The sequence below is a fragment of the Camelina sativa genome, chromosome 14, assembly GCF_000633955.1.
Source record: "Camelina sativa cultivar DH55 chromosome 14, Cs, whole genome shotgun sequence".
Taxonomy (NCBI): Eukaryota; Viridiplantae; Streptophyta; class Magnoliopsida; order Brassicales; family Brassicaceae; genus Camelina; species Camelina sativa.
In genome coordinates this window covers 6682271-6708807 of record NC_025698.1, presented here as the reverse complement: position 1 = coordinate 6708807, position 26537 = coordinate 6682271, and the positions used below count along the sequence as shown (strand labels likewise).

At 36.7% G+C, this 26537-nt stretch overlaps 9 protein-coding genes and 1 pseudogene across 9 annotated transcripts; 5 read left to right on the top strand and 5 right to left on the bottom strand.

Moving 5' to 3' along the window:
• LOC104740068 lies at positions 215-3364 on the top strand (annotated as a pseudogene).
• On the top strand, positions 2923-5843 carry LOC104740069 (calcium-transporting ATPase 3, endoplasmic reticulum-type-like). Its single transcript, XM_019235446.1, has 11 exons — positions 2923-2961; positions 3217-3248; positions 3379-3460; positions 3660-3714; positions 3797-3882; positions 4033-4181; positions 4391-4496; positions 4608-4637; positions 4866-4911; positions 5038-5514; positions 5593-5843. The coding sequence occupies exons 1-10, from the start codon at positions 2923-2925 to the stop codon at positions 5100-5102; spliced, it is 690 nt and encodes a 229-aa protein (XP_019090991.1). The 3' UTR covers positions 5103-5514; positions 5593-5843.
• Positions 5797-7688, bottom strand: LOC104740070 (fucosyltransferase 6). The gene is made up of 2 exons (XM_010460583.2): positions 7526-7688; positions 5797-7439 (listed from the first exon to the last, which is right to left on the bottom strand). The coding sequence occupies exons 1-2, from the start codon at positions 7686-7688 to the stop codon at positions 5989-5991; spliced, it is 1614 nt and encodes a 537-aa protein (XP_010458885.1). The 3' UTR covers positions 5797-5988.
• LOC104740067 (probable fucosyltransferase 7) lies at positions 9918-13458 on the bottom strand. The gene is made up of 3 exons (XM_010460578.2): positions 13173-13458; positions 13005-13098; positions 9918-11445 (listed from the first exon to the last, which is right to left on the bottom strand). The coding sequence occupies exons 1-3, from the start codon at positions 13279-13281 to the stop codon at positions 10065-10067; spliced, it is 1584 nt and encodes a 527-aa protein (XP_010458880.1). The 5' UTR covers positions 13282-13458; the 3' UTR covers positions 9918-10064.
• Positions 11450-12931, bottom strand: LOC109128618 (probable fucosyltransferase 7). The gene has a single exon (XM_019235388.1). It carries the CDS (start codon positions 12929-12931, stop codon positions 11450-11452), a length of 1482 nt encoding a protein of 493 aa, XP_019090933.1.
• Positions 13526-14260, bottom strand: LOC109125060 (probable fucosyltransferase 7). The gene is made up of 2 exons (XM_019235445.1): positions 13983-14260; positions 13526-13908 (listed from the first exon to the last, which is right to left on the bottom strand). Exons 1-2 carry the CDS (start codon positions 14089-14091, stop codon positions 13526-13528), a joined length of 492 nt encoding a protein of 163 aa, XP_019090990.1. The 5' UTR covers positions 14092-14260.
• On the top strand, positions 15175-16085 carry LOC104740066. Its single transcript, XM_010460575.1, has one exon. It carries the CDS (start codon positions 15346-15348, stop codon positions 15865-15867), a length of 522 nt encoding a protein of 173 aa, XP_010458877.1. The 5' UTR covers positions 15175-15345; the 3' UTR covers positions 15868-16085.
• Positions 17613-18490, top strand: LOC104740063. Its single transcript, XM_010460573.2, is given in 1 exon segment — positions 17613-18490. A coding segment is annotated over 1 exon segment (513 nt). The 5' UTR covers positions 17613-17813; the 3' UTR covers positions 18327-18490.
• On the top strand, positions 18653-19796 carry LOC109128608. Its single transcript, XM_019235322.1, has one exon. It carries the CDS (start codon positions 18908-18910, stop codon positions 19529-19531), a length of 624 nt encoding a protein of 207 aa, XP_019090867.1. The 5' UTR covers positions 18653-18907; the 3' UTR covers positions 19532-19796.
• LOC104740065 (phosphate transporter PHO1 homolog 3) lies at positions 19708-24232 on the bottom strand. The gene is made up of 12 exons (XM_010460574.2): positions 23488-24232; positions 22164-22536; positions 22014-22062; positions 21850-21921; positions 21634-21763; positions 21430-21550; positions 21073-21331; positions 20869-20973; positions 20581-20775; positions 20224-20505; positions 20015-20151; positions 19708-19908 (listed from the first exon to the last, which is right to left on the bottom strand). Exons 1-12 carry the CDS (start codon positions 24116-24118, stop codon positions 19809-19811), a joined length of 2454 nt encoding a protein of 817 aa, XP_010458876.1. The 5' UTR covers positions 24119-24232; the 3' UTR covers positions 19708-19808.

The window sequence follows — 26537 nt, the reverse complement described above, 5'->3', positions numbered from 1 at the left end:
TCTCTTTGATAATGCACTCTGATCTGTCATAGGGTGTGGGACTGGATCTGGAAGTGAAGTGACCTGCCTGCTTCTTTGGCCGTACAATCTTGATCTTGAACCCGGTACAATTTAGTGGCACCACCGGTTTAACTTATTTCGATTTGATTTGATTTTTTAAAAAAGATTTGGAATCGGTTCGGTTTTGGTTAATATACACTATCATGTTAAAACCTCAATCGTCGTCGGTGAAAAAACCGCCAGTTGTACTTTTCCGGCTGCCACAGGATCGGGAAACGTCTAATGCGGGTTTTTCTGATTCCGTTACTCTCGCTTGTGAGAGGATTGATTCGTAAAGCACCCTCTTCGCGATTCTACGTGGTTCCTGCAGCACTTGACCGGACGAACCCTTCAATCTCACACTCAGAGCAAGTGAAAGAAGGTAACTTTGATTGTGATGTGTTGGAGTTGAATGAAATTGAGGTTCTTCGGGTTTTAAATACTATGAAAGATGATCCTTTTCTTGCTTTGTCGTTTCTTAAACGAATTGAAGGAAATGGGTCTCTGCCTAGTCTCCAAGCTTATGCAGCTGTGATCAGAATCGTCTGTGGTTGTGGTTTGGATCAGAAGTTGGATCCTTTTTTTGTGGAACTCATTAGAAAAGGAGATGAGGGACGCGGTTTCACTGTCATGGATTTGTTTAACGCCATTGGAGAAGCAGAAGAGGAGGGAGAAAAGTCATTGCTGTTGTTGAGCAGCCTCTCCAGTGCAAAGCCTACGCTAATCTTGAGATGTTTGACGAAGCTATCGATATATTTTTCCAGGCTAGTCCCTTAGGATGTGGTCCAGATATAAAGGCATTGAATTTGATGATGAACCGTATGATTGCTTCTGGAAAAAACAGTATGGCGATGGCTAGTTTCTTGCAAATAGAGCGGCTGGGTTTGGATGCGGATGCGCATAGTTATGTGCTTATGGTTCAAGCTTTGCATAGAAACGAGGATATAAAAGGACTAGAGAAGTTTCTTAGAAGACTCTTTGACTCTGAGACGAGGAAGCCTTGCCTGTTTTATATAACTTTCATCGAAGGACTCTGTTTAAATAAGATGTCAGGTATAGCTTATCTTCTACTCCAACTACTGAGGGAAGCAAATATTCTGGTGGATAAGAGTGATCTTGGAATTTCATATCACAGAGTGGTCCGTGGTTTGTGTAAAGAGATGAATATAGAAGATGCTGAAAAAGTTGTTCTTGACATGGAGGAACTTGGGATTGATCCGCATGTCTATGTTTACTCTGCTATAATTGAGGGACATCGCAAGAATATGAATATACCTAAAGCTTTGGATGTTTTTTGTAAAATGATGGAGAAAAATGTAAGAATAAATCGTGTGATTGTAAGCTCAGTCCTTCAGTGCATTTGTCAGATGGGAAAGTTCTCTGAAGCTTGTTTTTGGTTTGAAAAGTTTAGAGAGATGAACATCTCTCTTGATAGGGTTTGCTACAATGTCGCATTTGATGCTTTGGGAAAGCTTGGCAAAGTAGAAGAAGCTATTGAGTTGTTTCGAGAAATGACGGGTAAAGGAATAGCTCCTGACGTCATCAACTACACGACTTTGATAGGTGGTTGCTGTCTACAAGGTAAATGTTCTGAGGCCTCTCATTTGATGACTGAAATAGAGTCAACAGGTAAAACACCTGATATTATTATATATAATGTACTTGCCGGTGGATTAGCTAGGAATGACCTTGCAGAAAAGGCATGTGAAACTCTAAAACGGATGGAAGATCGTGGTGTAAACCCCACTTCCGTTACACACAGCATGGTCATTGAAGGCTTCTTTGCTGCTGGTAGAATAGACAAGGCTGAAGCTTTCTATAAGAGTTTGGAACATCGATCTCGGGAAAACGATGTAAGTATGGTAAAAGGTTATGTTGAAGCTGGCTGGCTTGATCAGGCCTATGAAAGATTCATTACATTAGAATTCCCTCTTCCCAAGAGTGTGTATTTTACTCTATTCACTAGTCTTTGCGCCCAGAAGGATTATATCAGCAAAGCTCAAGACTTACTGGATAGAATGTGGGAACTTGGAGTCGAACCTGAAAAGAGCATGTATGGAAGGTTAATTGGTGCTTGGTGTCGAGTTAATAATGTGAGAAAAGCCCGGCAGTTTTTTAAAATATTAGTTACTAAAGAGATTATCCCTGATTTGTTCACTTACACAAACATGATTAACACCTATTGCCGGTTAAATGAGCTGAAGCAAGCCAATGCTCTTTTTCAAGACATGAAGAGGAAAAATGTTAAACCTGATGTGGTAACATACACAGTTTTACTCAATAGCATTTCAGAGGTGGATGTGAAGATGGAAATGGAAGCCTCTAATGTTAACCAGACGTTGTCTACTACACGGTTTTGATTGATCAGCAGTGCAAGATTCAGGATCTTCAAAAGGCGGAAAGGATCTTTGTTGAAATGATAGATAGTGGATTGAAGCCTGATGCTATGCCTTACACAGCACTAATAGCTTGTTGTTTTAGGAATGGGTCTGTACATAAGGCGGTCACACTCATGCAAGAGATGTCGGAAAAGAAGATTGAGCCAACTGAAGCTTCCGTGTTTATAGTTCACTATGCTAGAATAATGGCCAAGATACTTCGTTGAAGATGATCCAAAAATTTATGAAGAGAGCTTATATCTAAAAGGTCTAAGCGATAGAGTTTTATGGTTATTGCAATTGAAACGAAAATATAGTGAATAAGTTTCTGGTTATTGCTTGTGCTATAGTAGTGATACAATGCAATGCGACTGCAGACTAGTTAAGCTACTAATACTGGACTGTTCCTTTTTTTCAATAAACTGGCTTACCAAGGGTTCATATTTCCATGCTGCGTTTAACATAATTTTTCTCACATTGCTTTGATTTCTAGAGTGCTTCGGATATGGTTTTGGCTGATGATAATTTTGCTTCAATTGTCGCGGTATGTTTGCTTCCTTATGTTTTTCTTAGAGTTTTACCTTTGTGCTTGATTCTGGCATACACTTCAGATATTCATATATCACATCTATTAAATTATGCAAATCTTAGTTGACCACCCTTCTCCCCAGTCTGATATAAATTATCGCTTCTTGATAGGCTGTTGCAGAAGCAAGGGCTATATATAATAACACGAAGCAATTCATTAGATACATGATCTCTTCAAATATAGGGGAAGTGGTCTGTAAATTTGTTGCAGCTGTACTGGGAATCCCTGATACCCTGGCACCTGTGAGTTTGTTTGGCGTGGAAGTAGCTTCTGTAGTCTTTATTTCGTCAGTCCAATTGCATCACTTTGTGATAGTCCTTTACTGTTATTAAGCTTTTCTACGTCTATGATTGTTATGGAAAACAATTGTAGGTTCAACTTCTTTGGATTGTCTGCCACTGCCATTGGCTTTAACAAACAAGATTCCGATGTTGTGAAGGCAAAACCTCGAAAGGTAGCGGTTTTATGATGCTTTTCATCTCTCTTTGGCCGTTACAAATATTATGGATTTTAGTGATGATGGTGCGTAGGCTTTGTCATTTAACACGAAGAAGAAATTTAGAACTTCTCAATTGTCTGCTTGTAGTGTGCCTTTCTTTCCACTACTCAGACCTTTTTTCTTCATTATTGTTCTGACGGTTGTTGAATTCTAGGTTGGTGAAGCAGTGGTCACTGGGTGGTTATTCTTCCGCTATTTGGTTATCGGAGGTAAGTTAAATTTTTTGGCTCTGTTACTTATCTTAATCATCTGGGCGACCTATCTGCCTGATTTGTTTTTCTTTCTTTACAGTTTATGTTGGCCTGGCAACTGTTGCTGGCTTTATATGGTGGTTTATTTACTCTGATGGTGGTCCCAAACTGACTTACAGTGAACTGGTTAGGTTTATCTCCAGCTAGATCTTTCAGATTATTTCATCATTCATGTGTGTCAACCTCCACATTTTCGAAGTTGTTTCTCAAAGTTGCTGATCGAACGATTCATATCCAACGTTATTATCTCTTATAGAATGAATGATCTCATTTCAGATGAACTTTGAAACGTGTGAACTTAGAGAGACAACTTATCCCTGCAGCATATTTGAGGATCGGCATCCATCTACTGTGGCTATGACAGTACTTGTTGTTGTCGAGATGTTTAATGCTCTAAATAACCTCAGCGAAAATCAATCCCTTCTGTGAGCGTAGCTTATTCTTTCTTTCCTTCTTTCCTTGTTATCGACTTATTTCTGTTATGATTCGCTAGCATCATATAATGTACTGCATTAGGGATTCTTAACTATGCTACACAATATAATCCCATTGTATAGACTATAAGTTGTGGAGTGTCATCCACGAACAAACATTGGATTAGGCAACTTTAAGTAAAAAAGCTATGTGATTGCAGGGTTATAACCCCAAGGAGTAATTTATGGCTTGTTGGTTCAATTATCCTGACGATGCTTCTGCACATGCTAATATTATATGTTCATCCACTGACAGTCTTATTTTCTGTGAGTTTCTCCTCCTCCGACAACCTTGTACAAAAACTGGCGTACCTGTTTTCTTCTTTTCATTCTCATGTTCACTTCTTTATATCGGTCACACCTTTGTCCTGGGCCTAGTGGACTGCCGTTCTGTATCTTTCGTTTCCTGTAAGTTTTTTTCACTTTTTTCTTATTCTAAATAGTCTAGTAGAACTCCTTAAAAAACCCTCACGCTGGAATCGAACATTACCACCTTAGTTCTCTCATATGGATGCAAATTTGTTAAGGAAAAGCGTGACAGTGGGCGGATCTCTCAGCTATGAGATAATATTTGTAGAAGAAACTAAATTCCTAAAAAAAGATTAGTTCATTTGAATATTTCTGTAAAAACTGCAGGTAATCATCATCGATGAGCTTCTGAAGTTCCTCTCTAGAAATACTGGTAACGCTTACTATGCTTTTTCAGCAGTTTTTAAGACCGCATATCGTTTCAACTGAATTAAAAGTGGAGGAACCGCAAATCAGATGTTGTGATAGTAGTCCTGACTCTGATGTGTTCTTAATGTAGGCATGAGATTCAGGTTCAGATTGAGGAAGGCTGATTTACTCCCCAAGGACCGGCGTGACAAGTAGGATAAGAAAATAAGAGATGGTTTTTTCTTCAACCGTTATACATAGTTTTTTGGCTGTATAGATACAACAGCCCACAGAGAAGGGAATCTTTGGAGACTGTAATGCAATCCAAAAAAGCTCCAACACCATAAACCATAAAACTCTATCCAAAAAAAACGGTTACAGGTATTAAGAATAGAGTTCTTTATCAGTTGAAGACATTTAGTTCTGCATCACCGTAAATGAGGATATGAGCTCTCTGTTCATGTCAATGCACTTCTTCTTCGGGGATAATAAAAGGACCAAGATGGGACCGCTGCGTTTCGCCGTTTCCTATGGAGCTTGAGAACAGAGGAACCATAAAAGTAGAAACTTTGCTCATCGCAGAGCATCTCCCCCTAGAGAATTAACCAGTTCTATGTTTTAACATTTGGTAAATGATGTTTTTGATTCTTACACTTTTGAATGTGAGAAGATTTTGATTCCTAATACACAACACTACATGATGCAGGGATTCAGGTAAGCACGATAAAATCACCAAGAAGGACGAGATATCAGAAGCTCTGAAACAGAGGATTTTCAAAGGTGGCTGACACCCAGAAAACCTCACGAGGATGTAAACGACAGAGCCTTGATTCGTAAGTAAATGTAAATGTTCTTAAAATTGTTTCTGTGAATTAACATATTAATACAGAGGATGTAACTGTAAACTGTAAAGTGTTAAGATATTCCATTAAGCATTCAAACATAATTCCTTTTTTATTTGTGTATAATATAATTATTGACGACTCTAAAAAGAAAGATAAAAACTTTGATTGTTACATTACATACAATCAGAAGAATTCATCAAAAGATTCTCTGTTTAAGTAACTCACAATCCAATAGAAGCAGCTATGGTAACTAATATCTATAACTCATCAAATAACTTAAGCCCATCGTTCCCACGATCCTCACAATGCCTTACAAAAGGAACTACCTTCCCTGAGTCTGTTCCCCAATCGGCTTCACATCCATGAGACGGAGGAGTAAGGTGACAAGGGTCCATCGACGTGGATCGAATACACGGTGGATTAGGAGCTGTTGGACCTGTTGGCTGATAGAGTAACCATGGCTTTAACCCTCCAAGACTATGAGCAACATATCCAAATGTAGACCTTGCGCTTGTGACAACGTTATCAGTTAGACTTAGAAGATACATCTCGGCGAGAGCCTTTTGGTCGTGAAGCTTCTTGTCTGTTTGTTGAACCCTTTCTCCACTTGGCTGATAAACTTCAATTATCTCTCCTGTTGAAGTCGGTCTTTCCCAATACATGTTCTTTAAGTTGTCAGAGTACTCTGGATACAAAGATGTGACAAGAACAGCCTTAAGTTTCTGTCTTTTCGATATATTGACTTTTGGCTCTTCTTGTGCAGCTGCCTCAGGTAAGAGTTTCTCTCTTTGTACACAAGAGACAACCTGATCCATAACATGTTGGAAGTATCCAGGTCGATCACTGAAGATCCGTACTTGAATCCCGAGAGTCTCGTCTGCTCTTGATAAGTAAGCATTGTAGGATCTTGTGATCAAGCCCCAAACTTGGTTCGTGGGGTGAAAAAGATACCTAGCCAGATGGTGAAAGACAGCTTCTTTCTGCGGGAACATCTTCATTAGTTCGGTTTGGAAAGTTGGATTCAACCACAGAGAAGGAACAAAGTAGACATTGGCTTTGACAATCAACCAAGGGACTTGGTCGACTAAAGACTGATCCTTTTGGCAGAAGAACATCTTGTCATTGTCCCTTGAATCATGAAGAATGTGAAGATACAGATGCGGAGGGATTAAAGTCGAGTTGATGGCATGATTGTTCAACATTGTTCCGTAACAACGAGAGTATCTCATGTTGTAGCCGTTGATCTGTTTCATCAATGGGAATTCAAGAGGAAGCAACCATGAGGTACCTGGAAACGGCTCGCAGAAGAGATCACTTATATCTTTGCTTTGATCAACAAGAACGACTCTCTCAGTCAACATAGCGTAGAGGAAGACAGAGGCAAGAGTAAGTATTCTGTTCCCAAGACCGTAAACCGCAACCCACACGATGTATCTGCACTCACCAACAGATTTGTTTGCATAATTCTCATCATCATGACCAAGAATCTCTGTTGCTTTCTTGTAAGCATCTGTGCCTGGACCGCAACGCTTGTGAAGCTTCTCGTAGTTTCTAAGCTTAGAGATGAGGTACTCAGAAGGCTTGTACGGTGAAGGCTTGCGGTACAACAAAGATTGTTGATACCTACTCTGGCAAGAACCTTCATCGAAATCTGCGGTTAAAAGCCCTCCGATCAGCTTATCCCTCGGTGTTTCGGATTCCTTTGAATCTGTTAACAAGAACTATAAAGTCAAAAAGGGTAATTCTCTCTAGTTTACGTACACAAAAAGAAAGAGATGGATGGGTTTTATTTACCGTTGGATGTAGCAACAAGAAGCTGGCTGTTGAAGTTGGTTGAGGATGATAACAACATTATAGACCAAATTAGTAAGCCACTAATGATGACAGTTAGCAGAATCTTCATCTTCGAACCCAGAGTCCTGATAACTTCGCCGGAGATCTGAAATTTTTGATACATGTTGACTTAACGAGTTTGATCAGTTATAACTAAGAGATGATTCAAAAAGAGTTATATATCTAGCGTGAGTTCAACTTCTGATTATTAACTAAAGGTGAAGAAACAATGTCGTAATCTGTATAATATACTAAGTGTTTTGAATATTCTAATAGGTCATTGTTAAGTTGTGACAATCAACGAACTTCGTAACGTGACTCCACATTTGTTTAATATTTATATATAAAAAAAAAGTCTTTGATCTTCGATTTATGTGACTCATCAAGCTTTGTTGTATTATAAGTTTTATCAACGAAGGAATTGGCCAATAAAGGAGTTGTTTTGAATACGCAACAAGCCTCATAATGTTGAGAACTTGGAATGAAATCACATGTCACGTATTAGTTTGTGAATTTGACTAATCATATTCTATTCTTCCGTCTATGGAAATAAGTTTAATCAGATCCGGAAGTTCGCGTTGTTGACTACGACGAAGAATAAAGAAAAGTAAACAAATTCGATTTTATTATACAATCAATCTTACTGATTGATAAAGCCAATTCCCTAGCTTCCTAAAACAGCCTAATTTTGTAACTTTTACTCCCTTGATTGATAATTCAACTTTTTAATGTTTAGCTAAGCAAGTCGGGTTTCTTATAGAAAACTTATTGCAACTACTAAACGACTGTTTTTTTTTCCTAATGAAAACGTATGGAATTTGGGGAATTTAGTCAGTCAATTGTTAAAACGTATGGAATTAAATAAGTTGTAACAGCTAAAGTTAAAATTAAGAGATAACAGCCTATCCCCGACCTTTCACTAAACCAAACCAAAACCAATGATTAAACCAGCCTAAACCAAGGAACCAAAATCAACATCAGTTATAGCCACATAAAGGTTTTTTTAGAGGATGAATGTTCCACATATAACTGGAAAACTATGTTGAGGTCACTAATCAAAAGATCGTATTAAGACCACTGGATCATACATAAGATTTATTATTTTATCACATGAAATTTTCTTCATATTTTTGATATACCTAAAATTAAGTATATATTGATGAATGTGTACATAAAATATGAACAGAAAAATTGTATATAAATTTGTAACGTACTTTGCATTGAGTTGATCTTTGACAATGTGTTTGTTCTTTAACATAAGGATCGGACGGTTTTTTGGTGTCCATACTGTTTATCAAACTATAAAAGTCAAAAACACATATAACTTAAGGAATATTCGTGAAGAAAAGGAACACAGTTTTTGAGGTAAAGCAACCAAAGAAGAAATCAAAATCGATCAAGACGAAAGAAGAAACATTAAGAAGAAAAACGAAACAAAGAAGAAGAAGAAAGTGAAAAGAAGATACAAAAGAAAAACAGAGGATTTCGTTTGTTTTTTTCAGCAACAAAGAGAGAGTAATAATATTAAAAAACGTTCATAGGTATAAAAAAAAAAGTGATAAGGTTATGTCTTTATGATTATTTCCATATTTGTGTAGTTTATATATATTTAGGTCAATAGTCATAAGTCGATATTATTTGGTTTCCCAAAGAAAGCTTAATAGTTCAAAGTTAACATGGAAAATAATCTTTGAACATTAAATTTTGTGATATGCAGTAACATTTTAATAGGTAAGAAAACATTGACAATTTAATAGGAAATGGTAATATTCTTTTCTTATATAATATAATATCTAAAATTAGATTATAAATTTCATTTTCTGACACATGTTACCGCCTAACTTTATAATTATTCGTCATTCTTAATTTATTAAGTTTTTTTTTCAAATAACTTCTTTATTAAATAATTAATATTAATTTTTACGACATGCTACGACATCAAGATTTAACTAAACAACCATAAAAATCCTATAATTGCTTTAAAAAAAATGAGTAAATTTCAACATAAAAGGTTTTGCCACAGTATTTTAACTGATATGCAAAATTAAATATCCAATAAAAGTAGGGAGCGTTTTTTTTCTTTTTAACCTAAAAGTTTCTCCAAATCACTGTAAATGCTCTGTTTTTCTCCTCTTCTCCAAATAGGTTAGGTTAGCTGACAAAAGAATAATTCAACGGAGGCGAGTTTCTCCTCATCACTCGCGAGTTAACTCATCGATTCCATAACTTTCTTTGTCAGATAGTCCAAAACTATCTCGAGGAGAGGAGAACGGAGCGGTTAAGATTTAGGATTGTGGTTGAGTTTTCAAGAACAAAGACTTTTGAGCTCAAGAATCCGACAGAGAAGGTCCTGTTGGGTTAAAATTGCAGTAGCCACGTTTCGTACCAGAACGTGATTATTTCAAAGTTTTGGTTCTTATGACATCTGTATACATTTTGCCTTTACACAAATAAATCAGAACTCATCAAAGATCCTCTGTTTTAATTTGTAAAACTAAATCTATAACTCATCTTTGGTATCATCAACTAGCTTAAGCCCATAGTGTCTAAGATCCTCACAATGTCTAACAAAAGGAACGATTTTTGCTGTGTTAATACCCTTTTTAGCTCCACATCCATGGACCGGAGGGGTAAGGAAACAAGGCTCCATGGACACACCACGACCACATGGTGGATCAGGAGTTTTGAACTTCTTTGGTGTGTAGAGTATCCATGGCTTTAATCCTCCAAGACCTTGAGCAACATATCCAAATGTAGACCAAGCGCTCGTGACAAGCTTATCAGTTAAGCTTAGGAGGTACATCTCTGCTAGAGCCTTTTGGTCGTGAAGCTTCTTGTCTGTTTGCTGAAACCTTTCTCCACTTGGCTGATAAACTTTTACTATCTCTCCTGTTGAAGTCGGTCGTTCCCAATACATGTTCTTTAGGTTGTTAGAGTATCCTGGATGCAGTGATGTGACCAGGACAGCTATAAGTTTTGGGGGTTTTGTTGTATTTGTTACTTGTGGTTCTTCTTGTGCAGCTGCTTCAGGTAAAAGTTTCTCTCTTTGTGTACAGGCTACGATCTGGTTCATTACGTGCTGGAAATATTTAGTTTGTCTGCTGAAGACCCTTACTTGAATCCCAAGTATCTCGTCTGCTCTTGATAAGTATGCATTGTAGGATCTAGTGACCATACCCCAAACTTGGTTTGTTGGGTGAAAAAGATAACGAGCTAAGTGGTAGAAGACGGTGTCTTTCTGCGGGAACAGCTTGATTAGTTCGGGTTGGAAACTAGGGTTCAACCATAAAGATGGAATAAAGTAAAGATTGGATTTGACAACCAGCCAAGGGACTTTGTCGACTAAAGAATGATCCTTCTGGCAGAAGAATCTCTTGTCTTGATCCCTGTAATCATGAAGAAGATGAAGATACAGATGCGATGGGATTATAGTTGAGTTAATGGTATGATTCTTCAACATTGTTCCGTGACAACGCGAGTATTCCCGGTCGAAGCTATCTATCTTACCCATCAATGGGAAATCAAGAGGAAGTAACCATGAAGTACCAGGAAAAGGCTCACAGAAGAGATCACTTATGTCTTTGCGTTGGTCCACAAGAATGATTCTGTCTGTCAAGAGAGCATAGAGGAAGACAGAAGCAAGAGTGAGTATTCTGTTTCCAAGCCCATAAACAGCAACCCACACAATATATTTGCATTCACCAACAGATCTATCTCCAACATTCTCATCATGATCATGACCAAGCTTCTCTGTTGCTATCTTGTAAGCATCTGTGTCTGGACCGCAACGCTTGTGAAGCATCTCATAGTTTCTAAGTTTAGAGACAAGGTATTGAGAAGTGTTGTAAGGCGAAGGTTTGCGATACAAGGAAGACTGATACCTACTCAAGCAAGAATCTTCATCNCGTCTGCTCTTGATAAGTATGCATTGTAGGATCTAGTGACCATACCCCAAACTTGGTTTGTTGGGTGAAAAAGATAACGAGCTAAGTGGTAGAAGACGGTGTCTTTCTGCGGGAACAGCTTGATTAGTTCGGGTTGGAAACTAGGGTTCAACCATAAAGATGGAATAAAGTAAAGATTGGATTTGACAACCAGCCAAGGGACTTTGTCGACTAAAGAATGATCCTTCTGGCAGAAGAATCTCTTGTCTTGATCCCTGTAATCATGAAGAAGATGAAGATACAGATGCGATGGGATTATAGTTGAGTTAATGGTATGATTCTTCAACATTGTTCCGTGACAACGCGAGTATTCCCGGTCGAAGCTATCTATCTTACCCATCAATGGGAAATCAAGAGGAAGTAACCATGAAGTACCAGGAAAAGGCTCACAGAAGAGATCACTTATGTCTTTGCGTTGGTCCACAAGAATGATTCTGTCTGTCAAGAGAGCATAGAGGAAGACAGAAGCAAGAGTGAGTATTCTGTTTCCAAGCCCATAAACAGCAACCCACACAATATATTTGCATTCACCAACAGATCTATCTCCAACATTCTCATCATGATCATGACCAAGCTTCTCTGTTGCTATCTTGTAAGCATCTGTGTCTGGACCGCAACGCTTGTGAAGCATCTCATAGTTTCTAAGTTTAGAGACAAGGTATTGAGAAGTGTTGTAAGGCGAAGGTTTGCGATACAAGGAAGACTGATACCTACTCAAGCAAGAATCTTCATCAAAATCAGCCGTTAAAAGCCCTCCTAACAGTTTATCCCTCGGTTTTACGGAATCCTTTGAAGATACTGCAAGAAAATGAAATAGTAAGTCAAAAAAGGATANTAAGTGGTAGAAGACGGTGTCTTTCTGCGGGAACAGCTTGATTAGTTCGGGTTGGAAACTAGGGTTCAACCATAAAGATGGAATAAAGTAAAGATTGGATTTGACAACCAGCCAAGGGACTTTGTCGACTAAAGAATGATCCTTCTGGCAGAAGAATCTCTTGTCTTGATCCCTGTAATCATGAAGAAGATGAAGATACAGATGCGATGGGATTATAGTTGAGTTAATGGTATGATTCTTCAACATTGTTCCGTGACAACGCGAGTATTCCCGGTCGAAGCTATCTATCTTACCCATCAATGGGAAATCAAGAGGAAGTAACCATGAAGTACCAGGAAAAGGCTCACAGAAGAGATCACTTATGTCTTTGCGTTGGTCCACAAGAATGATTCTGTCTGTCAAGAGAGCATAGAGGAAGACAGAAGCAAGAGTGAGTATTCTGTTTCCAAGCCCATAAACAGCAACCCACACAATATATTTGCATTCACCAACAGATCTATCTCCAACATTCTCATCATGATCATGACCAAGCTTCTCTGTTGCTATCTTGTAAGCATCTGTGTCTGGACCGCAACGCTTGTGAAGCATCTCATAGTTTCTAAGTTTAGAGACAAGGTATTGAGAAGTGTTGTAAGGCGAAGGTTTGCGATACAAGGAAGACTGATACCTACTCAAGCAAGAATCTTCATCAAAATCAGCCGTTAAAAGCCCTCCTAACAGTTTATCCCTCGGTTTTACGGAATCCTTTGAAGATACTGCAAGAAAATGAAATAGTAAGTCAAAAAAGGATAATTTCTGAATAAGAAACTCGAAATATGAATGATCATACCGTTGACTGTATCACCAAGAAGCTGGTGTTTGAAGATGTTGGAGAATGATAGTAACATCACCGACCAAAGTAGTAAGCAAGTGAGGATTGTTGTTATCATGAGCTTCATCTTCAGACCGAGAGTCCAGGAAACCTTCACCGGAGATTTGAAATAGTAGATGATATATACATATATGGATATTAGTTTCAATTATTGTTAGGAGTTTAGAAGTTATCAAAGAGTTTACAACTATTATAATGACCAAGTCAAAGAAACTTGTAGGTTTATAAATATCCTAAATGTGTTGCGCTGTGAAAATTGAAGAACTCCGAAAGTGATCCCAACAATTTTATAGTGTGATTGCTTAATATATTTACATGTATTTCCATTTATTACAATTGAAAAAATTGATGTTGGTGTTTGTACTCGAATTAAAAAATGGCAAATNAAGCCCATAAACAGCAACCCACACAATATATTTGCATTCACCAACAGATCTATCTCCAACATTCTCATCATGATCATGACCAAGCTTCTCTGTTGCTATCTTGTAAGCATCTGTGTCTGGACCGCAACGCTTGTGAAGCATCTCATAGTTTCTAAGTTTAGAGACAAGGTATTGAGAAGTGTTGTAAGGCGAAGGTTTGCGATACAAGGAAGACTGATACCTACTCAAGCAAGAATCTTCATCAAAATCAGCCGTTAAAAGCCCTCCTAACAGTTTATCCCTCGGTTTTACGGAATCCTTTGAAGATACTGCAAGAAAATGAAATAGTAAGTCAAAAAAGGATAATTTCTGAATAAGAAACTCGAAATATGAATGATCATACCGTTGACTGTATCACCAAGAAGCTGGTGTTTGAAGATGTTGGAGAATGATAGTAACATCACCGACCAAAGTAGTAAGCAAGTGAGGATTGTTGTTATCATGAGCTTCATCTTCAGACCGAGAGTCCAGGAAACCTTCACCGGAGATTTGAAATAGTAGATGATATATACATATATGGATATTAGTTTCAATTATTGTTAGGAGTTTAGAAGTTATCAAAGAGTTTACAACTATTATAATGACCAAGTCAAAGAAACTTGTAGGTTTATAAATATCCTAAATGTGTTGCGCTGTGAAAATTGAAGAACTCCGAAAGTGATCCCAACAATTTTATAGTGTGATTGCTTAATATATTTACATGTATTTCCATTTATTACAATTGAAAAAATTGATGTTGGTGTTTGTACTCGAATTAAAAAATGGCAAATTAAGAGAGTTGTGTGTTAATCAGCAACAAGCAATTGATGTTGAAATCTCAACAAAACAAATAATACAATATATATATATATATATATATGTCATGGAGCAGCATTTTCTGAACTGTTTTTTGGACAAATTCAATTTGGTTGATATGAATAATGTGTACCTTCAACGGTTGAACAAAAGTTTCAATCCGGTTTTGGAAATGTTGATGTCATATTGTCATCTATGGGTCATCTCATCTAATACTATTATCAAAGATGAATCTGGATGATCTCTTTTGACTTTGCTATAAATCTCCCTCCCAACAAATAAACCTTTTCACTCTTTCTAACAATAACAAAAAAAAAAAAAAGTATGGAAAAGAGTTAAAAAGATGGTGGAAGTTGACAAATTAGCCTGATTTTGGTGAGAACTAGGAATAAAAAAGAAACTAAACAGATTTGACTATTTCATATGGACTATTTAATGGCGTAGAAAGACACACGGAGACGAACACGACTCATGCTTAGGCTAGACACACATATTTCACCTAAGTGTTAGTAAAATCTAAACTAAAAAATAATCATAATCTCGTAAAACAATTATTTTTGGAATATTTTCAAAATTAGTTTTTGTTTTGGTAAAGATATTTTCAAAATTAGTTAAATATNGATGTATACCTTCTTCCTTTTTTTTTTTTTTTTTTTTTTTTTTTTTTTTTGTAATCCGTTTCATAATTTATATCGAAGCAAAATAAATAAATACTGTAAAGTGTGAAAAGGTGAAGATCACAAAAGAAAGGGTTTTTGAGGGGTTTTAACATTAAGAAAGACTTTTTCGATTTCACATTCTCTTCTTTGGCTAGGCTCGGCGGCGGCACCGAGAGAGAGAAACCTCAAAACCCTTAAAAACACATCTGAATCCCCCAAGTCCCACAAGATCCGATCTTTGTAGAAAAAAGAATGGGAATCATATCATCCACAGATCCAAAAACGGAGACTTCAGAGCCCAAATCTCAAACCAACGAAGCTCCATCAGAGAAACTGACTCCATCGGAGCAACTAGGGGGAGGAGATCAGTCATCCCCGTCGGAGAAACTTGGAGATTCATCAACTGTTTGGAGAGATCCAGAAGAAGGAGGAGCAGAAGGAGGAGACGCAGAGGGTGATGAAGAAGAGGAAGGAGAGTGTGGGTTTTGCTTGTTTATGAAAGGAGGAGGCTGCAAAGACTCGTTTGTTGCTTGGGAAGAGTGTGTGGAGGAAGCTGAGAAAAACAAGGAAGATATTGTTACCAAGTGTATGGAAGTCACCTCGATGCTTAAAAAGTGTATGGATGAACATTCGGATTACTATCAGCCCATTCTCGCTGCGGAGAAAGCTGCTGAAGCAGAGGTGAAGAAAGAGCTCGAAGCTGAGAAGAAGAAGGAAGAAGAAGAGAAGATCTCGGAAGAGGAGGTGGCTGCGATGAAGCAAGCTCAAGGGTGATTCTGAGTGTGAGAGGATTTTTAGGTAAATTTTTTCATCTAAGTGTTCAAAATATTGGAATTTGGGGATAAAAATTGCTCGTTAGGAACAGAGGAAATTACTTATAAAGATCGACCATTTTTGATGGTTTAAGTTTCGTCTCTAATTTAATATGCCAATTTGTATGCGAATAAGTTGATTGATTAAGGTCATCTGAATGAATACTCCCTTCTTTTTTATATGATTCCATAGAGGTTTTGCTCATAAAGGTCATTACTTTGTTGATCCCCATGAATGTCTCAGTTGATTCGATAGTTATTTTGCTCTAAAGGTCATTACTTTGTTGATACCCATGAATGTTTCAGTGATTCTTTGTGGTTTGCTTTAGCTATTTCTTCACTTGGATGTGATTTGTTGCTTCTGAAACAGTTAAAGGTCAGACCTTTCTGTAGTGGTAAGCTTCTGGTTCCAGCATTTTCTAGTTTGTTTGAAGATTGAAGTTTACTTTTGTTGTTGTTGTTTCACTATGTGATTGAGATACACTTAACGTTTCTTTCTCACTTCAATTCATTATCGATCATGTTCTGTTTGGTTGAAGTCTCCTCGAAGATGAGAATCTTTACAAATTCCAGGTTTGCCCTGGCATGTATCGTTTGTAGGGAGATAAGAAACATTACACAACTTCATATCTGTTATCAGCCTCCATTCATATTCATGCCATTTATATGTTAAATATGCTTTTCGCAATCATGTTTAGAAAGAGCTTAGTTGTTAGCAGCCAAGTATGACTGACATTTAGCACTGCCTTGATCATTTATAGCCTTATAGGGTTGGATCTCAAGGTTTTTTTTTTTGCTTTGAATGAGACAAATCAAAGGCCAGCATTGTCTCTGTCTTATTTTCAAGTTACATGAATCTCTAGTTCTGTCTTGTGAGTATGTTTTGAAAATATATGATCCGTGTGACAAAAGCCTTTTGCAACTATTCTTGTTCAATGTTTATCTGGTTGGAAACTATAAGTACGAAAAGCAAAGTTGAGTAGAATGAATCATACTATACCGTAATGAAGAGTTTAAAGATTATGTTCTTTACACGATTCACCACAATCGAACGAACTTTGTGATATATATATATGCAATTGATGTTCTAAACAGTTTGATGGGCGGCTTTGGTAGATTAAAGAATAAGTATCCTCGGTCTTCTGAAACTTCTAATAGTCTTAATATTCATCTTACAAGAAAGTGAAATATTAAGGAGCCACCAACTAAGTGTAGTAAAAAGAGAACACGGAGAATAGTCATGAAAAAGGCCCCGAGACCTAAACGAGTTAGTTAGACTTGCCTCATGTATATGTATGCTTCAAAGGGAGAAATTTTTTAACCAAATTTAATTGTACGTAGACACAAAGATAGAAATATATATGTATTTCTAAAAGATATGAAGAAAATGAATCAACTGTGTCTGTGTGTTAAGATTTGGCCGTGTCAGGGTACTAATCGTATTTTCAATATAGGAGTCATGTCCAAAAGAATTATGTGAAGGAATTGTAATTATCAAATACTATATATATATAAAAAAATGTAGTTATCAAATTCCCATGTATATTGTGATTAACAAATCCTTATTTGTATTGTACTTATCAAATCCCTATATAGTATATATATTGTAATTTTCTCATCTAATGAACTAATTGTATGTAGGGGAATCGTTATCTCTAAATTGTATCATTCACAAAAATATTTCAACCTAAATCCTTTTTTTTTTTGGTAAGGGACCGGGAGATTAGTATCTCCCAGAAATTATTGAATCCATAACACCCGATCTCTCTCACGGCCGGCATGGGGATAACGCCATCCAGGGATCTGAATCAGGAGAATTCTGATCCCAAATCTCAAAAAATTCCAGTCCAGTAAGAGAAAGTAGGAGATTCGTCAAGTACTCTTTGGAAAGATCAATTACAAGTGTTCATGAAGGAAGGTGGGTGCAAGGAAACATATGCGGCTTTTCAAGATTGCGTGGACAACGCTGAGAAGACGAATAAGGAACCTATCTCTACGTGTTATCCGATGTTGCAGAAGTGCATGGAGACTCACTCTGATTACTATCACCCCTTTCTCGATGCAATGAATAGTGCTGGAAAACTGATGATGAAGGATTTCTCGCCGTCAACTGTTTCGCGAGATTCAGTTGAATCCGTGTCCCCAAATCAGTTGGCAAAAGAGGAAGAGGAAGAAAAGTTGTTTTTGGGGTTCATGAGAGAAGGTGGTTGCAAGGAACCATTTAGAGCTTGGTAAGATTGCTTTGATGAAGCTGACAAGAACAAGGAAGATGTCGTCCTTAAGTGTGTGGGAGTTTTTACGAAGATGACCAAGTGTATGGATGCTCACTCTGATTACTATCATCCTTTACTTGCGTCCAAGAAAGCTGCAGAAGAACACATGGAGAATGAGCTTCAAGCCTTTCTCTCGGAAACAACCTGAGGGGTGTTTGAGTTGAATTAGCCATTTTCTAATATTGGAGAAAAAAATGGATTCGGTTTCCATATGAATGACTACTCTTCTTTTTTCATATAGAGATTATTTGCTCTCAATGTCACTACTTTGTTGATGCCCAATTGCCCATGAATGTTTTCCGTCAACAAATTTTGTCCTCTTTTTGTGGTTTCCTTAACTATTTCTTAATTAATACATTTGAATGTGATTTGTTGCTTTCTGTTAGCTATTCCGGATCTTCCGGTTCAGATGTTCGGTTCAATGAAATTATGTATATTTGGTCCAGTTGTTATAGAATACTAGACTCACGTTTATTCATAGTTTTTTCACGCACGTGTTACGTACGTTGTTTAAGATCCATGCAACTTAATCTTACGTTCAGAAAATAATGAGATATAGAATAACAAAAGGAATACTCCATTACATTAATTTACATATAGATACGTCTCTTAAGTCTTAATTGTACCATTCACAAAATTATTTGAACCTAATCCATCGTCTCCCTCTGTTATTCACCGTTTGGATCACACCGAATTCCATAAGATCCGATCTCTCTCACAGGCCACGGCATGGGAATCACGTCATCCGCAGATCTGAAACCGGAGAATCCCAATCCCAAATCTCAAAACAACTCAGAGAAATTGGGAGATGATTCGTTGTCAAGTACTTGGCGAGATCGGTTACGAGTGTTTATGGAAGAAGGTGGTTGCAAAGAATCATACAATGTTTTTCGAGATTGCACTGAAGAAGCTGAGAAGAACAATGAAAGTATCGGTAAGTGTTTTCCGATGCTGAACAAGTGTATGGAGGCTCATTCCGATTACTACCAGCCTATTCTCGCAGCGGAGAAAGCTGCTTTAGAACGGTTAACGAAGGGTTTCAACAAGCTGTCAACGGTTGGGGAAGTTTCAGATCAACAAAAAGACGAGGAAGAAGAAGAAGAAGAGAGGTTATTAGCTTTCCTGAAAGGTGGTGCTTTCAAAGAATCGTTTATGGCTTGGCTTGATTGTTTTGAGGAAGCTGAGAGAAACAAACAAGATTTCATCACTAAGTGTGCTCGAGTCTCTGCTACGTTATCCAAGTGTTTGGATGATCATTATGATTACTATCATCCGGTTCTCACGGTGGCTAAAACTGCTGAAGAACACATGGAGAAGGAGCTCGAAGCCTTTTTCTCCCGGAAGCAAGCTTAGGGATGATTAAGACAAAGCTTCTTAGAGATGATTATGAGGATTTAGGTTTTTTATTGTTAATGTTTTGAAAATGTATGATTGGTGTGACAGTCTTGTTCACCACAATCTTTCAAATGCCATGATTGATTGCTAACTATGATCAGAGACCGTTCGCATATTAGGTACGAAGAGCAGAGTTGAATAGAAAGAATCATATAGACTAAAATGAACAATCTGAAGAATAAATTTTTTACGCGAATTTGGTAGCTAAAGAGCATTCACGGGTCTTCTGAAACTACTAATCGTCTTTATCGTCATCTTCATCGTAGTTGAACGGTAATGGAACTGACTTGAAGGCTCGGTATTTCCCGACATTGTTCAAATGCTCGTTCTCTAATCTGTTTTTCCACAATCCAAACAAAAACAGAGCGTTACTAATTGGAATGTTAATGCAACACATTTTGTGGTGTTAGTGTAATGTGAGTTTTGAAGGGTTTATTTCACCTGAAGAAGTTCCATATACCACGACGAATGATCTCAAGACTAGCCACAATGGTAACCATCGTCTGTCTATGCATGAAGGAAAAGTTGAAGTCCAGAACCGTCTGGATCCACGCAAATCTCAGCAGGACATTCAAAACCTGGTACATGTTCTAAGATCAGTTGCTATAAAAACATCTTTGACTTGTTGAAAAAGTGTTCTTGAGACTCACCATGGCTATGAAGTATACTTTCTTCTGAGGAACGAGGAGTTTATCTCGAAGCCAACGGTTTTTGGATCTCCTGTTTAGAAGACCCCAATCATGGACAAAGTCCCACCAAGTGCAGAATATTGCAGCTATAAATGAGAAGACAGCGGCTAAAACCCTCCACGCGACTTGACCTTTTTGGATGCTGTAAGCCGTTCTCAAGCAAACCGCCACTATAGTCAAGAAGTACTTGAGTCCGTTGTACCCTTGTTCCGGGTTTTTTTCCTCAATTAGCCGTCTCAGGCACTGTATGTGTAACAAAGGTTTCGTTATGGACTGCTAGAATTTGGATTTTTATTTTTGAGGGCAGTAACTATCTACCTGAAGGAGGCGAGAGACATAAGGGATGACAGCAACAATGAATAAGAAAGTGTTGTAGACATCAGATTCTTTGCAAGTACTTTTTCTTTTTCTGTAGTCTCCCCAACCATAGTAACATATGTAGAACTCGATGCTTCGAAGCGCTTGAACCTGGCTAGTTAATTGATCTCCCAAGAAGAAATCAGGCAATGTAACCTGCATGGGAAAAGGACGGTCAATACCCAACTAGAATAGGAATTTTAAAGCATTCTCTTTGGTTGATGAGCTTATTTCATCTCTGATTTATACCTTGTAAAGAGGAGCGGCAAGGCAATGAAACAGACAAGTGAGGAAGAAATAGCGGCTCGAGCGGTAAAAGTAATTGAATGGCAGGACTAGAACCATGAACATAGCCTGTTAAAGTAGAGAACATACATCACATAGTTACTATGCCATTGTTTTGAAGTTAAAAAAAAATCTTAAAAACTCGGATTTCCGGGTTTGGGGACTTACAACAAGTAAGATAAGAGGAAGAAGTTCAGTTTTGGCTTTATAGTCTTTGGTATTGGGGTCTGCCTCCATGTCAAGATTGGCAAGAACACAAAGCAATGCAAAGACTCCGATGCTGAAACCAACAAGCAGGACTTGTCTGTATCCAAGTTCAGTACCTTGCTTGAACCCAAATATGAAGGAATAGTTTACTCGGTATCGCCTCCAATAGTATATATTACCAGCATACATGATGATGTGCAGCACGATAAACCCGAACAAACTGCAAGAAACAGCAAGGAAGAATACAGTCTAAACAACACATTCCAACGCAAATGCTCGATATAACTTCTTAAGATGGACAAGTTACTAAGCTCTTACCTATAAAGAGGGAACATAGTATTCATGTATTCCTTCTGGCCTTCTTTTTCCAAGAGATTTCGGGTACGGATGATCGCGGCAAGAGCCACTATAAGAGAGAAAACGCATCCAGCCATGAAACCTGAAAAGCATTTTCCTCATAAGCACCACAAAGTTTGAAAAAAATACAAAATGACAATTTATGCAAGCTAATGATTTGTTTACCAGTAGAAAATGTAGTTCTATGTCTCTCCCGTTTTGCTTTAGGTCTTAAAATGTTCATTGCTTTAGTTCGATTAGCGTTAGCAAAATGCTTTATGAATGTTGCTTCAACACGCTCCATGAGTCTCATAACCTGTCATAACAGAGTAAGAATATAAAAACAGAGGAATTGATGAAGTTACTTATCCAAATAAGAAAAAAAATCATAAATATCTTTACCTCATCAGAGCTTCCCAAGTTTGAACTATCAACCACTTTCATGTAAATCCTCGTTGCACCTCTCGACGTTATCTATAAAAAGGACATTTCGTCGAACACATTGCAGTCATTCTTCTGAAACATATATAACCCTCCAAAAATAAAATAAAAATCTCAAATCTTACCTTATCATACTTCTTCAATATCTTCGAAAACGCCAATACATTCAAAAAGCTGAATAAAAGTTATCGAAAATTTCAAAATCAAAAACACATCAACCATAAAAAAAAAAAAAAAAAAAAATTCAAACTTTAAAACAAAAAACACAAACGCACCTATAGCTTTTGAGAAGGCGAAGCTTGTGATAAAACTCAATGAAAGCACGTTTGAGACTCTCTTCGACTTTCATCAGATTCTCTCTGCTGAATTTTAACTCAGTGTGATTCGGTACTTTGAGAACTCCTTTAATGGTTGAACGAGGCGTCTCTTTTGTGTTGTTGATCTTGACTCGATCAAGAACCTCGAGCGGAGCTGGTCTCGCTGCTCTCATTCTGCTCGTAGTCACGTCATTGACTGCTCCGGATGAAACCACCGAGGTTTCGTTTTCTTCTTCTTCTTCATCTTCGTCTTCATCAACTTCCGTTAGCCCAGCTCTGCTCGAGCCTCCTTCTTTTATAGCTTCCAAGTGCTCTTGACTTCGAATTTTCACTGCAAATTTGAAATTTTCGGTTTGGTATAAATTACGGTAACATACAATTCATTTTAAACCGGGAATTAAATTTTTACCAATTTTAATCCGGTTTTTACCAATTTTTACCAATTTTAATCCGCTAAATAAAAATACTAACCACCACAAGTTTTTTACTTTAAACTACAGAACCCGTGCTCTCTTTTATTTATATTGTAGATTTTATATAAAATATAATTTATGTGATTGTTTTTAGAAGTTGTTGTGAATAAAAGTTAAGAACCAATTGAAATTTAGGACCAAGTTAAAAGTGATTGTTTTTAAAAGTTGTTGTGAATAATATTAATTTTTGAGATTTTGTTGTTTATATATGGTTACTTAAATATTCAATAGAAATTTATTTTATTTTTTTGGAATATCCTTTCTAAGAGGATTTTAAATCGAGATTTAACTAATGGTTACAACTCATATAACCTATAAATTTATAACCTATCAAATAATCAAATAATTAATTTTTTAGGGAATCATTAACTTAAATGAGGATATCATAAAAAATCCAAACGTATTAAAAAAAAAAAAAACAGTTCAGTGGGTAGTATATGACTCAAATTCAAGTGGACTGAAAAAAAAATCATTAAAAATCACATCTCACTAACATAATTTTAAATACCAAAAATTGACTTTGTTCATTGTTCAAGCCTGGAAAAAAATATATACAGTAACTCTAATCAGGATTTTGATATGATTTGATCAAGCCGGCGGGAAGAAATGTAAACAAAATCAAATCCGTCTTTGATAGTTGATACTAAGAAATCTTTTAATATACATTTTTGTGGGCTGGCACTATCAAATTTAATCAATCTAGACATAAAAGTGGACCAGAATTTAAATTCCTGTTTTTGTCTTTCCATAAAGTCGGTGAGTTAGGTTAGGTGGATAGAGTAGATACGTGTATTAAATTATATGCTTACTGGATTTAGCTCCGGCGGGAGTAGAAGCAGAGAGAGCCGCCGCGGAAGTAGCAATATCAGACGCTAATCGAGTTATCTCCACCGTCCTTTCCTCCCATCGCCACCCATCAGGATTCTCAACTTTAACACGAAACGCTATCAAAGCGTCCATTTGTTTGTTAAGCATGGCAGCTTCTTTCAACACTTCTTCAACTTTCTCTTTGTAAAACTTTTCAACCTTATTGAACTCATCGTCTAGTCTTCGGAAAAATACTAGCTCGTACTCTCCTCCTTCCTCCGCCGCCATCAGAAACGTCGTCTCGCAGCCGTGACCCGAGGTTGTGTTAACAAGGATTGGTCCCGGCGTCGTGGATGATGTTGCCGTCAACTGTACGCCTTCTTCGACATCATGAGGATGACCGCGTTTGTGTCTTCCCGGGGTCGATACTAGACCGCTGAACGCACGGTACAGAGTCATTTTCCGGTTTAGTCCTCCGCTGTTCTTGGCACCACCATGAGGATGGTGTGCATTGTTGGTTCTTCGTTGGAATCTGATGATTTCTTTGAGACGTTTTTTGAGGAAGTCGTAGTCCATGTAAGCTTGTTGCCACTCTGGCACCATTTGAGACGAGAACTCTTTCCCGAACTTCATGTTTTCGATTCTTGAATCGAATCGAATCTATCTTACTTGTTTGAATCTCTCTTGTTTATGTGTTTTTTTTGTTTTTTATTTTATTAAACTCTATAGTTTATGTTTGTGTCTGAAGAAGAAGAGTCCTATATATATACAAAAGGGAGAAACAGAGTGACAAGTAGTTTATGATTATTTTTTGACGATATTATAAAGTTTTTGGAATAGAAAATTTGTTTCTAATTAAAGTAATTAACTTTATAGCTTTTTGAATCATCTTTATTGAATTATTTTCAACGTGAATTCAGAGAGGGCAACTAAAAAAGCGCGTGGGTACTATGTTCAAATATAGAAATTCGAAATCCCTTTTTGTAATTTGTATTTGCTCTTTCAGTTACAAAGAATTTTATGTTTCTAGTCCTTACGGTACAACAATTTGTCAAATAGCTTTCGATATTTTACATTAACCATAGTAGTGTGATCAAACATTGTACTTCAGTTTTTAAGTCCTTACCGTACAACAATTTGTCAAATAGCTTTCGATATTTTACATTAACCATAGTACTATAGTAGTGTGATCAAACATTGTACTTCAGTTTTTAAGGTGAGAACTGGGAAATTTTATTTTACTTGTTCTTAGAAGATATATTAAAAAGCCGCGTTGATCTACCAGTTGAAAAAAATGTAGGTGAGTTATATTAAACAAATATGACACAGTAATTACTCTCTTCCTAAAGATTACTAGATTAGTCCCATATTGACTAATTTGATTATAGTTAATTCATAAATCAATGTGTCATGTTCGAGAAATTTGATATTCCTAGTGGACGACCCGATCCTCCTCTCTGGTCGCGGTGTCAGACCCAGTTGGGCGGCTTAAGGTCGATATGGTAATTGGTAATATTGGCATTGCACATAACATAACTAAGGTGAATAAAATAGTTTAAAAGTTGCTTTACACGTCAATATAATATATATATATATATATATATATATTTGTTTTGTAATTCTGTTTATACACGTCTATAAACTATTTGTTTTGTAATTCTGTTTTATTATTGAACGTAAATTACGTTTGCATGGCACTAATCAGCGTAGGTTACGTACGTGCGTGAAAAAAATATGAACAAGAAATTAGAAATACAAGATGGCAAGTTATCAAGAAAAGAAAAGCGGATTATAGTCATTTGGTCAACTGGTCAAATAGCCTGGTTTTTAACCACGCAAATAATTATTTTTGAAAAGTCGTATTATTATGGTTTCAATGAATTAATCAATTAATATGACTCTTGATCAACGGACAAGAAAAAAATGCATCACTTATAGTTTGCGGTATTATCACTTATAGTTTTATTTTATTTTGCGTATTATCACTTATAGTTATATCAAACAAGAAGATACTTTGCGGTATAATAATTAATAAATGTGACAAAATTGGTTATATGTACAATCAACACTACCAGTCGTTTTCGAGAAATTTCTATCTCACCAACAGCTGTTGAGTCGATTTTAAAGGTCTCACATCGATCATCATTATGTGTGTATCCTACAAGGCTATGGTTTAATGTTAATCATATTAGTGTTGGATTGGTGTATCTCTCATATATATGATATACTCTTTCCCTAGCAAAAGTTTTCTATAGTACAATTTTTTTCACTTATTTAGATATATGTATAAATGCAATTTGTGTGGATATGTGTATACAGAAAAACTATATTATTTTTGCTGAATACTGGGATTTGTATGTTTCAACAGTTATATTTAACGTGTTTGAAAACTTTATGATATATATATATATATATATCAAATGGGTATTGTTTATTTCTTATACAATAATTAGTAGTAGTTGATAAGGTATCTGAGAGTCGCTTTAATGTTAGACGACTAATACAGTTTTGTAGATAAATTTAGCCATCTATTTTGACCTTCTCAAAACACTTTAAATTAATTATTATAGTACGCGAACTAATTAAGGAAGCCTTTTCACCTAGCTGTAGAATATAAGTATATAAGAATATATAACGTATATAGTTAGATTTGTCTTTTCTCGTACGTCCATGTGTAGTTAAATTTAACAACTGTCCTGTTTATATGAGATTTTTTTTAAAATTAAAAATAAGATATGTTCTTAACAAAGGACTAAGAAATTACTTTTATAAGTGTTGGATTTTAGTTGACCAATCCCTGAATTGTATATCGATCCGACCATCACGTCAGGTCGTCATCCAGAATATTGACTAAAGTTTTGTGGTTTTCGTGACAAGCATTTTCTCAGTCTTTGATTTAAAAATTGGGCCGATGAGTAAGTTGCTATCAGGTTAGGTACCCGTACCACGCGAGTCTCTGCGCGACAAGCGGTTTTTATAAGAATCTGTGTTCTTCACATTTGATATTTTAATTTGTAAGACAGCTTCGTATATTTTGACGAAGAATAAACAC

Bases quoted from the DNA above. Each gene is read 5' to 3' on its own strand.
- LOC104740069 (XM_019235446.1), top strand. From the start codon at position 2,923: ATGGTTTTGGCTGATGATAATTTTGCTTCAATTGTCGCG. The intron at 3,249-3,378 runs GTGAGTTTGTTT...AAACAATTGTAG, and splicing joins TCCCTGATACCCTGGCACCT to GTTCAACTTCTTTGGATTGT. The intron at 4,497-4,607 runs GTGAGTTTCTCC...TCCTGGGCCTAG, and splicing joins CACTGACAGTCTTATTTTCT to TGGACTGCCGTTCTGTATCT.
- LOC104740070 (XM_010460583.2), bottom strand. From the start codon at position 7,688: ATGTATCAAAAATTTCAGATCTCCGGCGAAGTTATCAGGACTCTGGGT. The intron at 7,440-7,525 runs GTAAATAAAACC...TCTTGTTAACAG, and splicing joins TCTTGTTGCTACATCCAACG to ATTCAAAGGAATCCGAAACA.
- LOC104740067 (XM_010460578.2), bottom strand. From the start codon at position 13,281: ATGAAGCTCATGATAACAACAATCCTCACTTGCTTACTACTTTGGTCG. The intron at 13,099-13,172 runs GTATGATCATTC...ATTTTCTTGCAG, and splicing joins TCTTGGTGATACAGTCAACG to TATCTTCAAAGGATTCCGTA. The intron at 11,446-13,004 runs GTCTTCCTTGTA...TTGCTTGAGTAG, and splicing joins TCTTGCTTGAGTAGGTATCA to GTATCAGTCTTCCTTGTATC.
- LOC104740066 (XM_010460575.1), top strand. From the start codon at position 15,346: ATGGGAATCATATCATCCACAGATCCAAAAACGGAGACTTCAGAGCCC.
- LOC109128608 (XM_019235322.1), top strand. From the start codon at position 18,908: ATGGGAATCACGTCATCCGCAGATCTGAAACCGGAGAATCCCAATCCC.
- LOC104740065 (XM_010460574.2), bottom strand. From the start codon at position 24,118: ATGAAGTTCGGGAAAGAGTTCTCGTCTCAAATGGTGCCAGAGTGGCAA. The intron at 21,922-22,013 runs GTAAGATTTGAG...TCCTTTTTATAG, and splicing joins TATTGAAGAAGTATGATAAG to ATAACGTCGAGAGGTGCAAC. The intron at 20,506-20,580 runs GTAGATAGTTAC...TTACACATACAG, and splicing joins ATGTCTCTCGCCTCCTTCAG to TGCCTGAGACGGCTAATTGA.